General features: G+C 39.8%; 1 protein-coding gene across 3 annotated transcripts in view; it reads right to left on the bottom strand.

The window, feature by feature from the left end:
- Positions 1–4112: 4112 nt before the first annotated feature.
- Positions 4113–14788, bottom strand: part of LOC143289031 (monocarboxylate transporter 12-like) — a 47007-nt gene continuing 36331 nt past the window's right edge. For 2 of the 3 annotated variants that reach the window (XM_076597816.1, XM_076597817.1), the window contains exon 9: positions 4113–8653. In XM_076597816.1, coding sequence (XP_076453931.1) covers positions 8626–8653 — 28 coding nt within the window. In that variant the 3' untranslated portion in view covers positions 4113–8625. Of the gene's footprint in view, positions 8654–13650; positions 13709–14788 lie in introns of all 3 variants that reach the window. The other variant, XR_013056171.1, reaches the window with a different exon arrangement.

The raw sequence follows: 14788 nt of genomic DNA, 5'->3' as shown, positions 1-14788 counted from the left end.
TAAAGGAGGCAAGCGCTCAACAAGTATTCATTATCATTGTTATCATTATCATTATTATTATTATTATTATTATCATCACTATTTTGTTCAGCCAATCAATTACACTGCTTAGAAGAAAAAAAACAAATGTTCACAAGAGTATTTCTTTTTCTTCAAATTCAAGCTGCATCATGCATTGCTTTCATTTCAACAAGGTTCAACAGTCAATGGATTAAACTTGTAGCCCCCCCCCCCCCCCCCCACAGCCCCTTCCCCCCTACCCCCTATCTACTCCACCTTCCCATGTCTACACAGCTATCCGCCCCTTCATTGCACCAACACGACTAGGTGACTCATCTAAAAGATGGTTTGTGTGACACAAAATCTTACCAAGTGATACATCTAAAATTTGCTTGATGTTTTATGTGACATGAAATCTCACAGTGGGTGATACATCTAACACGTTTTGAGATACACACACACACACACACACACACACACACACACACATCTTTTAAAAAGAAACTGGAAATATTGTAATTGTAAAACGCTTAAACTTTTACAGCCAAATCATTTGACAAGGTGCTTTTGAATAAACTTATTATCATTACTATTATTCTTACTATTATTATCACCTAAAATCCCCTTGAAGCTTTGCTTGACATGAATGGTGATACATATAAAATCTTCTTGATGCTTTGCGTAACATGAATGGTGATACATATAAAATCTTCTTGACGCTTTGCAAAACATGAAATCTCAATAGGTGATACATCTAAAATTTGCTTGATGTTTTGTGTTACATGAAATCTCACTCGGTGATACATGATACTAAATTCTTCTCTGTGTTTTGTGTGACATTAAATCTCAACAGGTGATAGACTGATACATCTAAAATCTCTTTGACGTTTTTTGTCACAAGAAATATCACTTGGTAATGCATCTAACAGACGTTTCATGTGACATGAATTCAGTATCTAAGCGATACACCATATTGATATTTTGTGTGATATGAAATCCCGCTAGTTCTAACATACCCCTCTCTCTCTCTCTTCACACACACACAGACACACACCCACAAAAACATGTGTGAGCACACACACAAAAGCAACCAAAACCTAATATCGGCAATGTAAAACTTGACAGCAACTGAATCCCTGAAAGCAACTAAGTTCTTCTTCCCCAAATTCTGGCCACTACTAGTTCTGCTGAAAGACCATCAGTCAGCAGCTATACTGAGTATTTGACATGTACCAGTCCTCCTCAGATAACCCACGCACGCACACACACACACACACACACACACACACACGGAGTTGGTGGAGACATGTGGATCTTTCTCCTCCAAACAATGTCTGAAGGCACGGAGATCTGGAAGAAACTTTCACCAGCTTAACCAGTTTTCTTTCCTACACCAGCTTAACCAGTTTTCTTTCCTAACTCAAACACTAGCTTTTTGAGAGATAATTGGTCAGCAGCTACGTTGTGTATTCTACGTGGGTCTTCCTTCTCTGTGTGCAGAAAAAGGTGCGCAGACACATACACATGCATGCACATGCAAGCATACACCTATCACACACATGCCAGCTCATGTACATGTGTGCATACACCACATGAACAAACGCACCATGCAGACATGTGAACTCACTGGCCCACACAAACGTACACATGCACCCACACTCACACGGGGCACACACATGCACAATTATGTGCACACTCATTTTTTCAAACAAAAACACTACCGCACAGCATGACTCATGATGACAGACAGAAAGAAATGTCAAGCATCTTCATCTGTTTTTGAAGCAACACCAGATGCCGGTGGTTTCCTAAAGGGTGAGTTCATGTCTATGAAGAGTGGAACGTGTGGAGTGGTGGCCTAGTGGTAACGTGTCAAAAAAGGAAACGAGAATCTGAGGGTGTGGGATCGAATCCCACACATGCCAGAATTTTCTCCCCCTCCACCAGATCTTGAACAGGTGGTCTGGATGCTAGTCATTTCGGATGAAATAATAAACTCATGTCCCATGTGCGGTATGCGATCAGCACATGTAAAAAGACCCCTTGGCAACAAAGGGGTTTTCCCTGGCAAAACTCTGAAGAAATATCTGCTCAAAAACATGTGTTTATGTGAGCATAACTGAAGCACAACTGAATGACACAGGAAATGACTGATGAGCACCTGAAGGCGGCTCTGCCCAGGAAGGCATCCTGCTATGCAAATGACTCCTTGTTTGCAAAGAGCTTAGAGTTAGGACTCTTACCAAAGATGGATGCTATACAAATATCAATAATAACATCAGAATGTCACAATCATGATGGAAAGTGTACTCTGACTCATTTCAGCTGCACGCATACATTGCTCTCTCATTGTTCACTTGGATTTTGTTCCGTCATCCACACTTCCAAGATGTCTGAAAGAGAAGTCTGCATGGACTGAACTTTACAACTAGTCTAATGTGTAGGTGGGGTTGAAAGGGGCAGCGGGAGGAGAAGGAAGCCCAAGAACCTAAAGTGTTGAAAGTCGTCAAGGGTGTAATGACGATCACATGAGTGAGAACAATATGACAGCCACTGTGCCAAACAAATATATTACAGGACCAGCCAGAGAGACCCTTTGGGGAGACCAAAGCTGACGGGATGGAGGTGGCTTGGAATTGTTAACGCTGGTGCTTAGGTTGAATTTGTAACACAGATGCAGAACTTGGACCATTCAAGGGTTAAGTTAACCCTTTCGCCACCAGTCAATTTAGAGTGCAAAATTCCCTTGTGCTATAAATAGAAAATATGGTGTTTAAGATTAGCTGGGAATTCCCCCTGCGATGTGTAGAAAATATGGCCTATCCTACCACCGAACATTAAGAGCAGTAGGTTCATGGATAACAGTCCCATGATCTGGTCACCCTTCAGTGACATGGGTCCTCTACCTAGCTGCTGCATAAATTCGAGTTTGGCAGTGAAAGGGTTAACCCAGGATTCTACATGGCTGGTGGAGAATTTTGTTGTATATTTTATACTTTTAATCTTTTTTTTTCTTCTTCTCACTGATTGTACTATAAGCAGCAGAACATCATATGCAATAATCACTTAAAACTTCTCACCAATGCAAAAACACACACAAAAACTGCAAACCAGCATAGTTCATGACATTATCTGAACTTCTCTTTAAGCTCCTAAAGGCAAATAAGACTAGGCTGTGCTGAGAATGTCAGCACTTCTGCTTAATTTATCATCCACAGATTACCCCCCCCACCCCCCAAAAAAAATCGTAAAAAAAAGGATAAAAATATTTCAATGCCACTGAAGAAATACCAAAGAAAAAAAGAAGAAAAAAGGGCAGTATTGGTAAAGAACACTGCAGGATAATATCAATTGTAAGGGTAAAGGGAAGGAGTTAGAAGTGACACTGTGAAGATGTACCCCCCCCCCACACCCCCCAACCCCCCTCACCAGCTCCTCCTTCCCCAGAAAATCCCACCCCCACCCCACCCACCAACCCTAAAAATCCTCTCCAACATACTCATCACCCTTGAAAATCCCCTCCACTGACCTCCCAAAATCCAACACGGCATGAAATTCCCATCCACTAACTTCTCAAAATCCATCAACCCTAAAAATCCCCTTCACGGACCTGTCAAAATCCATCACCCATGAAAATCACCACCACCACACCCATCAACTCTCAAAATCCACTCCACCATACCCATCACCAACGAAAATCCCCTCCACTAACTTCCCAAAATCCATTCACCCCTGAAAATCCCCTCTGCTACACCTATCACCCTAAATATCCCTTTGATTGACCTCTCAAAATCCATCACCCCTGAAAATCCCCACCACCATTCCCCCATCACCCCTGAAAATCCCCACCACCACAGAAAATCCCCTCCACTAACTTTTCAAAATCCATGAACCCTAAAAATCCCCACCACCATACCCATCGCCCTTGAAAATCCTCTCCACCACACACACCTCTCCAAATTCGTCACTCCGGAAAATCCCCTCCACAACACCTTTCCAAATCCATCACTCCTGAAAATCCCCTCCACTACACCTTTCCAAATCCATCACTCCTGAAAATCCCCTTCACCACACACACCTCTCCAAATCCGTCACTCCTGAACTCTCCAAATCCGTCACTCCTGAAAATCCCCTCCACAACACCTTTCCAAATCCATCACTCCTGAAAATCCCCTCCACCACACACACCTCTCCAAATCCATCACTCCTGAAAATCCCCTCCACTACACCTTTCCAAATCCGTCACTCCTGAAAATCCCCACCACACACACCTCTCTAAATCCGTCACTCCTGAAAATCCCCTCCACTACACACACCTCTCCAAATCCATCACTCCTGAAAATCAACCACACACACCTCTCCAAATCCGTCACTCCTGAAAATCAACCACACACACCTCTCTAAATCCCTCCACCTGACCCATCACCCCTGAGACCAACAGCTAGAACCTGTGGAGAAACCAAACATCGAAAAATTATGAAACGACCTACTGGTGTCTTCTCAAGGAGCACAGAGGTCCATCAATTACCTGCATTGAAAACTTTTCTTTGAACTCCTGAACGATCAACAAGAACTCCTCGACGATGAATTAGAACTCCTCAACAATTTATCGGAGCCCCCTCAGTTTCCTCCACTGAAAAGTTTATACAAATTCCTCAATGATTCATAAGAACTCCTCAACGATTCATAAGAACTCCTCAACAATTTATCAGAGCCCCTTAAGTTTCCTCCATTTAAAAGTTTACATGAATTCCTCAATGATTCATACAAACGCCTCAACGATTTATAAGAACACTTCAACAATTTGATTATCAGAGCCCCCCCAATGATTTGTAAAGAGCTCGTCAATGATTGGTAAAACCTTCTCCATAACACTGGTGTACTGCTACAGACAACAGAACTTTCCCCAACACAGCCCACCCCTTCCTTCTGAGAACTTGTCAACAATCCTGCCAGTCATCTTCACTTGTTGAACCCTATGCCAAAGAATTGCTCAGGCGTCAAAATTTCTTTCAGTGAAACGGTTTGATTGGCTGACAGATGGCAGACTTTTCGCCAGACGTCTTATCACTGCGCTGCCACACAATTTTGGCCAAGAGGAGCAAACCGATAGGCCTGGTTTGTATCAGTCTGACATGGTACAGTACGCGACACCAAAATTAATATTTTATTTCAATAAAACAGTTTCCAGGTTCCTTACATTCATATATGCATCAGTATCAGTATCAGTATCAGTAGCTCAAGGTGGTGTCACTGCGTTCGGTCAAATCCATATACATTACACCACATCTGCCAAGCAGATGCCTGACCAACAGTGTAACCCTACGCGCTTAGTCAGGCCTTGAGAAAAATAAATAAATAAAATAATAAAAAATAATAAAATTACAAAAACAAAAAATAAATAAATAAATAAAAATAAACAATATGCGTCAACCACAAACAAAGGGAACTAACTTCTACACTTCTACAGTATTTCCGACTGTGTCTACGTGTGTTGAAGGTAAAAACTGGTTCGATTTCAGTATGTTTTCAGCATTTTTCCACATCAATACGGCCAAAACATAAGAGGCTTCCTGCACAGCAAGTTCTGGATAAAACATCTATGGACTCTGGTAGCAGTTATGACTCAGACATCGATGAATCTGCACTAGAATCATCAGACAGTTCATTCAATGATGATGATGGTAAAAATGAGTGGAACTTTTTTTGGTAAGATATTAAAAGTCCAAGCGAAGTACCCCTTTTGCTTATGCACATCAGCCAAAACTTGCCAGGCACAGAAGATTGCTATGGTTGTAAACTCCCAAGAATTAAATGGGTTCAGAAAAAAAAAAAAAAAGAAGTTAGAATGAGTCGGTCAGCCCATTAAAAGACAAAACAACAAAAGCAACAACAGCAACAAAAGTAACTCAAACAGAATATACTGCTTTCTCCCTTCTCAATACCCTTGGAGCCAGTTGCATTGCTCGGACGGAAGAACCTAGTATGATCGTAACCTGCTATTAACTATGTGTAGTATGGAACTGACCAATGGCATAGTTCGGTCAACGTAGGCATTTAGTCATGTGTAACTGTCAAAAAGTTAGAACCAAGCAATGCAACCAGCTTCTGGACTCTTCCAGAATATCTCAACTGATCACTGGAGAATACTTTCAGCAATACTCATTTAAAAGATATATAAACAATGCAGGAAACCACCCTCCCGACCCCACCCACACACACACAATGTCATCCAAAAACAACAATAAACCGAGGTACCGTATGCAGCATGCACTAAGCGCACGTAAAAGAACCCACTGCAACGGAAGTGTTGTTCCTGGCAAAAGTCTGTAGAAAAATCCACTTTGATAGGAAAAACAAATAAAACTACATGCAGGCAAAAAAAAAAAAAAAAAAAAAAGGGCGGCGCTGTAGCGTAGCGACGCGCTCTCCCTGGGAAGGGCAGCCCAAATTGAATTTCACACAGAGAAATCTGTTGTGACAAAAAGAGAAATACAATACAATACAATACAAAAATCATCTGTATACTTCTTTCTTTCACTCACAACTGCTGTTTACCTTCAGAAGGCGTCAATCTTAATTTCTAGAGATTTCTTGTCCTTTCTTGTCTCTTCCCAGATCAAACTCAACTTTGCTCCACACCACACACCCCACAATACACTGTGCGTTCAATATATTTTGGTCAGGAATCAATCATTCCATGCATTTTGGTCATGATTCTTAACATTAACAAACAAAGTTCATTTTCAAAATATCACATTTGTTACCATCGAGACACATTTTCAGTAACACAGTCAGGTCTTTGCAGCATATTTCCGTGAAACGAATCTTCTCTTTTCTTTCCAATACACAATGCAATGTTGATGTGATGAAATTCTGTCTCTTTGTGCTCTTGTCTCAAAGAATAATAATTATTTTTTTATTCATTCACACGATTCCTTTTCTTTCACACAAATTACTCCCCCCCGACCCCCACCACCCTCTTTTTCTGACATGCATGTAAAAAAAACAAAAAAATGATAATATTCAGCTCCGTTGTTTGTTTTTCAAACATAAATTTGTTTTTCAAACATAAATACTGTTCCTTCTTTCACACAACACTCCCATGATTTCACATACGTCATTTAAACTTCTACTTTCACCCAAACATATTCCCCTACTTTCATCCGAATAATTTGTATCACCTACTTTCACACAAATCATTAAAGTTGTCCTTTTAATTTCACACAAAGCATTTCACCTATACTCACCGAAACAGATTTTCACGGCCACCAAAGAAAGCATTCTCTCATTTGCACACATATTACACATCATTGTCCATATTTTCACATATGCCCGACTGTCACTGAGCATAATTTGCCTTTGAAACGATTTCCCCATTTCACACAAACTGCAAAATATGTCAAATGTTTTCAGGATTTATACAAAGCACTTGTCAGCATATCCACACAAATTCCATTACTTTCACACAAAGTTTACCCTTATGTTCACACACACACACAAATATTCCCCCATTTCTATATATAATACACACTCCCTGTCAGTGCATGATTTTCGTATCTTTCAAGCTATGTTCAAATCTTTAGAAAAAAAAAGAAAAAAGAAAAGAAAACAGGAGCCTTGCTCACAGAAAAGGATTAATTTCAAACTTTTCTTTTCACTTGAGTGTTCAAACCTTTGTTTTCTTCCAAGAAACAAACATGTTGTCCTTCACCATACAACATCTTGAAGCATTCACCACTGTCCAGTCAAAATGTTCCAGGGACAAAATAAAAAGGCCTTCTTCCTGTAAGGATAAGGAGTATTTATATCAAGTTGTTTCTTTTTTTTTTTTTAATCCAAAAGAGCATGCCAGAAAAAAGAAAAAAAAATCTTGAAGGAACAGGCAGGCAGCGCGGTCATCTCAGCTTGTTCCCAGGAACATGATTATATTTTTTTTTTTTTCATAACTGTTTTATTCATACTGGTGATGAAAACACTGACATAAAGAATAATCCCCTTTCACAGAAGTGCACAAGTGCAAAACTTCCTGACCAGCAAGAGGCAAGCTTTCTGGCCTCTGCGATTGTGCTGTCCCCCTCTCAAGTCGTGCTGTTCCGACAGCGTCGACACATTCTTCACAGTTCAGCTCTGGGTGCACAAATGAGCAATTTCAATTGCACACATATGCAGTCTTCCATGCACAAATGTCGCAGCATAGATTTGCACGCAATTTTTAACATCGGTGCAAATTTTAACTGCGCTGGCAACAGTTTTCTGCGTGCACATTAGATGGCTCACACATATCCCTTGGCTGTGAAAAAAAATGAACCCAAAACATCCTGAATGCACAAGAAGATTTGTACAAGCTTTTCCTGCCTGAATGAAGTCAAAGGCTTGAGAGCAAAGTATACCAAAAACAAAAAAAAACAAAAAAAATCACCCAAAAAAACCCATGACACTTTCACTGCAAAGTATCCCTTTTTAAAAAACATATTTTCTACACAGAGCGGAATGCAGTATGCCAAAGGGCAGGGGCGGAGTGCAGTCCCTTGAGAGTCGATGAGGTGGTACATCCACTGTAAATTCTTCCGTGTGATGTCTCCACACAACTGTTGTGAGGGACCCAGTTCCCTCCCCTGTCTGCTATACCGAGGTGATGATCGTTGTGTCACTGTAACACACACACACACACACACACACACACAAAATCAGGAAAATTGATTCGTTTGGCCCCTCACGGGTCATGGAGAATAAACATAACTATATAACCAATTCAAATTCCAAAAATGAAATAAAACTTAACAATCAAACTCTTTTTTTTCCCCTCCTTCACTACAAAAAAAACCCAAAACCATCTTTCAAATTTCCTCTATGTAGTTTTGTTTTTCTCTCTTTAAATCCCAGGTGGATTTTGTTGTTGTCGTTGTTGTTTGTTTTTCCCCAGGAGAGAACAAAGAAGCAAACTATCATATTATACCCTTCTCATCCCCACCTCACCTTCAGTGACAGAGGAGACAAACCAAACCCCAGGTTACTAAAGAAAATGGGGGGAAAAATACTACTACTACTAATACTAATAACAACAACAGCACTGCTACTACTACTACTTTATGTATATATATGACAGTCAGTCGTGTTCGACTATGACCATCAGAACAGCAGAAGAGGTAACTGCTGTCCCGACTATCTGGGCTGGAATTTGATTATAGTGGAGAGTGTCTTGCCCAAGGTACATCCCCGCTCTCTTGGCTGAGACGGTTTTACAACAGTCGGCATTGGGAATGGTTCCCAAAGGCCATCTAGGCCCCAAAACTGCAGCGCTAAGAGCCAGTGCAATTTTGCTTCCTACTCTGAGTTTGAAAGTCATAGTCCTTCACAAAAGACTCAGATGTAAATGATTTCCCATTGCAAGAGAGAAACCACTGATAATACACCTCTCACTATGCTGTTGGCCTAACTGTAAACTTATAACAAACAACAACAACAATTATATTAGCAACAACAATGATACTATTACTACTAATAATACTAACAATAACAAAGATAAAGATAATGAAACTACAATAAAACTACAACTACTACTACTAACAGCAACAGCAAAGGAATTCGCACTGAAAACACAGTGGACATGGAGGGGAGAGGAGACAGGGGAGAGGTGGAGGTGGGGAAAATGAAGCTTTATGAAAAGCTGGAGCCTGCCGTTGTGGATGAACGAAAAGTGATCCAGCATTGCATGCCATTTTGTTTTTCCTTCAAATGACCGCAGACGCACAAACACACATGCATACACACACACACACACACTCACAGGCACACAGAGCATAAGAGCTTATCAACCACCCCAAAAATCAAAAGATGAATCTCATCACATTGTGAGTAACTGATTTTTTTTTCCCTTTTATTCAGATGAGGCAATAAACAAAGGTCCCATTTGTAGCATGCACTTAATGCACATAAAACAACCTATAGCAACAAAAGGATTGTCCCTTGTAAAATCATATGAAGAAAAATCCACTTTGATAGGAAAATAAATGTACCTACAAGCAAAAAAACAGTATCAGTATCAGTATCAGTAGCTCAAGGAGGCGTCACTGCGTTCCGACAAAACCATATACGCTACACCACATCTGCCAAGCAGATGCCTGACAAGCAGCATAACCGGACGTGCTTAGTCAGGCCTTGAGAAGAAGAAGAAAAAAAGAAATAGAATAAAAACAAATGAACAAATAGATAAATAAATAGATAGTTAAAATAATAATAAATTAAATAAACAAACAAAAAAACAACAACAACAAACTAACATAATTTTGTTTTTAAAGGGGGGACGGGCGTATTGCACTGTTGTGATGCGATCTCACAGCAAAGCAAAACAAAAGTAATATAATACAATACAGCAGACCTCACACAAAATTTTTTTTTTAAAAACACCAAAAAAAACACCCAACAACAACATGATTTTGTTTCAGGTGTAGCAGACCTCATAAAAAAACAAAAAAGTAAATCAACCACCTTTGCCCATTCCATTGATATCATGTACTGTCACACAGGTTATTTTATAACCAGCTATATAATGAATTTCAAATGCTGGTCAGAAAAAAAGAAAGAAAGAAAAGAGAGAGATTTGGTCTCCAGCTGTTCACCAAATGAGGAGCAGCAAAGTGGGTGGGAAAATATTCACTGAAGTGCAAGGTAACAGAATTACGAAGCTGCAGCATGTGTCAAAGGTCTCCCCCAAAAGCTTTCAAAGCATCTTTAATAATATGACCTGTCTCTCTCTCTCTCTCTATCTCACACACACACACACACACACACACACACACACACACACACACACACAGAGTTTTAGTAAAAGAGCTAACAATCCCAAATTAAAAGAGGAACTGTTTCACACTGTAATTAACTGATGGATTTTCTTTTGATGTATGGCAGAAATCAAACAAACCATTAAAAAAAAACTAATAACCTTTGCCTATTCCATTGCTGTAAAAAAAAACAAAAAAAACATGTGTCAAAGGTCTCCCCCAAAAGCTTTCAAAGCATCTTTAATTAACTGACCTCTCTCTCTCTCTCTCTCTCTCTCTCTCTCTCTCTCTCTCTATCACACACACACACACACACACACACACACAGAGTTTTAGTAAAAAAAAAAAAAAAAAGCTACCAATCCCAAATTAAAAGAGGAATTGTTTCACACTGTAATTAACTGAAGGATTTTCTTTTAATGTATGGCAGAAATCAAACAAACCATTAAAAAAAAAACAATAACCTTTGCCAATTCCATTGCTGTAAAAAAAAAACATGTGTCAAAGGTCTCCCCAAAAGCTTTCAAAGGATCTTTAATAAACTGACCTCTCTCTCTCTCTCTCTCTCACACACACACACACAGAGAGAGTTTTAGTAAAAGAGCTAACAATCCCAAATTAAAAGAGGAATTGTTTCACACTGTAATTAAGTGAAGGATTTTCTTTTAATATATGGCAGAAATCAAACAAACCATTAAAAAAAAACTAATAACCTTTGCCTATTCCATTGCTGTAAAAAAAATAAAAAAAAGAAGTTTTACCGGATTCAGTCATTTTAGTACAAGCTATAAAATAAAATTCAAATGCTGGCTAGAAAAAGAAAAAAAAGAAAAAAAAAGACGGATATAAAAGCAACCGTTCATGAAATGTAAAGCCAAGTCAGTGGGATTATATACGATACAGCGCAAGGCGAAAGTCATGAAACTACAACATAACATGTTAACCCCTTCTCTGCGGCTAACAAGTATGGCTGTCAGTGAAGGGCTGTCACAGAGATGCCAACCCCTGTCAAGTGTTTGTAGGAACAATCAGGAAATTTGGTAGGAACATTCTGAATTTGGTAGGAACACTCGGACTCCGAGCCACATCAGCAAATGTACATTTTACTGACAAGGTACTTACGAAAATTCTGAGACATTTTGCAGCTGTAGAGATTTGGATTTCCACAAAGCAGAGGAAAGTGTTTTCCTAAAACAATGATATTAGACCAACGCAACTGACAGTGACACTGTAGATATGTCTTTCAGCTGCACTGCTTTGCTTTGGTTTCTACGTTTTCCTTTGTACTATTTGGACCATCTGTCAACAATCATCAAGCAGTCAGCATGAATCACAATGTTTCAGCAATAAAGTTTAGTTGTGGCTACACTGCATTTTCCATGTTAATCAGGAGACAGCATGTTTCAGTAATAAAGTTTAATTATAACTACGTTGTATTTTCCATGTTCTTCATGACACAGCAAACATCAGCACACAATCACTTTGCATACTGTCACAAACGCACACACACATACACACACTCTCTATCTCTATGTACCTATCTATCTCTATGTACCTATCTATTTCTCTCTCTCTCTCTCTCTCTCTCTCTCTCTCTATATATATATATATATATATATATATATATATATATATATATATCTGTACATATCTATCTATCTATCTATAGCTGTGGAGTAGTCCAAAGAGGGGTGGGGCTATAAGGGTGGGAACAACTCATCAAGGGGTTGTTTTTCCTGACCCCCTAATTCAGAAAATGATCAACTGATATTGTGGTGAACCAATCAAATGACCCATGGTGTCCTGAACTTAACCTACTGTCTGTTCAAGCATTAGACAATCATATTGTATGGGGCACTGATGGAAGGTGGGCAGAGCTCAGGTTGTAGAGTTCAATGCTGTCAGAAGCTGTAAAGGAAGTTAAAAGCTGTCAGAAGCTGTAATGATAGTCAAAAGCTGTACAGATAGTTCAAAGCTGTCAGAGGCTGTACAGATAGTTCAAAGCTGTCAGAAGCTGTACAGGTAGGCCAAAGCTGTCAGAAGCTGTAAAGGTAGTCAAAGCTGTCAGAAACTGTGAAGATAGTTCAAAGCTGTCAGAGGCTGTACAGGAAGTCCAAAACTGTCAGAAGCTGTAAAGGTAGCTCAAAGCTGTCATAAGCTGTAAAGATAGTCAAGAGCTGTCAGAAGCTGTAAAGGTAGTTCAAAGCTGTCAGAAGCTGTAAAGATAGTCAAAAGCTGTCAGAAGCTGTAAAGGTAGTTCATAGCTGTCATAAGCTGTAAAGATAGTCAAGAGCTGTCAGAAACTGTAAAGATAGTCAAAAGCTGTCAGAAGCTGTAAAGGTAGTTCAAAGCTGTCATAAGCTGTAAAGATAGCCAAGAGCTGTCAGAAGCTGTAAAGGTAGTTCAAAGCTGTCAGAAGCTGTAAAGGTAGTTCAAATCTGTCAGAAACTGTAAAGATAGTTAAAAGCTGTCAGAAGCTGTGAAGACAGTTCAAATATGTCAGAAGCTGTAAAGAGAGTTGAAAACTGTCACAACCTGTAATGAGAAATAGAAAGCTGTCAAAAGCTGTAAAGACAGCTGTCAAACTGTCACATGCTGTAAGGAGCTGTCAGAAGCAGCAAGCAGAGCTCAAGCACTGGACACACAATCAGTTCCGTTACATACATCAAGTGCACACCCCTGAAAACAGAGTACAGCTGCCTCAACACCAAAGTCAAATGCTCACAGTCACACACACAAAGTGCACTCACAGACACAGGACAGGAGTTACAAGCCCCAATGCACAAGGAAAAGAGAAAAGAAAAAGAGCAGATCTGAAGGGAGGGGTACAAGCAAGCAGAACCGTGTCGCTGAAGGAGATACTAACATAGTTTTACCCGTGGGTCAGATCAGCACATACGTCCCACGTCTATGCACACCGTCATCTACAAACAACCAGCATCCATAAATAAAAAAACAAACAACAAAATATCTGCAAATAACAGGCATCCAACAGTGAAAAAACAACAGGCATCAGAAAGTTGATAGATAACAACTGGTATCAGAAAATAAACAAACAACAACAACAAATATCTGCAAACAGGCATCCAAAAGTAAACAAACAACAGGCATCCAAACATGAACAAACAAAAACAACAACAAACATATCTTCAATCAACAGGCATCCAAACGTAAACAAACAACAACAACAAAAATATATTCAAACAACAGGCACCCAAAAGTAAACAACAGTCATCTAAACGAACTGAAAGCTGCATTCCTGGAAACTGCCCTCCAGCAAAAAACATGCAGAACAGATCAGAATGCTGTGTGTAACTGACAAATAAGGGAAGAAAGGTGTCTCTGCTGTGTCAGCGTTTTGTTCACTGACACACTGCTCCCTATGCTCAACGGCTACAGACTGTTTGAGCATCGCTGAATACGTTCTGATCCATTCTATGCCTGAGCAATATATGAATTTTGCAAGGCCCTCATTTTGCAGGCGCTGTGGCAGAATCTGCTAGACCTCGGACCTCTGATCCAGAGTTCACCAGTGATCAGGGTTCAAGCCCCTGCTTTGGGCATGCTGTTGTGTCCATGGGAAAGGCAGGTTATCCCCTTTCCTCCCAAACACATCCACTTGTACTACCCCGCCTCGCCCCACTAAATTAGACCAGCACTGCCAGACACAGAACCTTTTTTTGTCCCCCCAAACTGAATGTTTTATTGGGTTTTTTGTGTTTTGGGTTTTGTTTTTTCCCCCGCTTTGACATTTGTCGACCAGCATTTGAATGAGCCGAAAGAAAATGTTCTGCTTCAACTGCTTGAAGCAGACAATAAAGTATTTTCAATTCAACTGAACTGCATTGAACTGAATGCAGATCAAGCCTAAAAAGATATTATAGTTGTTTCCCTTTATGTACAAGGTTAAGGTCACGGAAAGTGCTTTCATTTTCAGTTACAAATAAAACCAAAAGTAGACCAAAAAAGAAAAAAGAAAAAAAAAAATTCTTGAAGGCTATGAG

Source organism: Babylonia areolata, chromosome 13 (genome assembly GCF_041734735.1).
Source record: "Babylonia areolata isolate BAREFJ2019XMU chromosome 13, ASM4173473v1, whole genome shotgun sequence".
NCBI classification, from domain to species: domain Eukaryota; kingdom Metazoa; phylum Mollusca; class Gastropoda; order Neogastropoda; family Buccinidae; genus Babylonia; species Babylonia areolata.
Note: the sequence above shows the minus strand (reverse complement) of the source record. Positions and strands in the feature narration are given on the sequence as shown.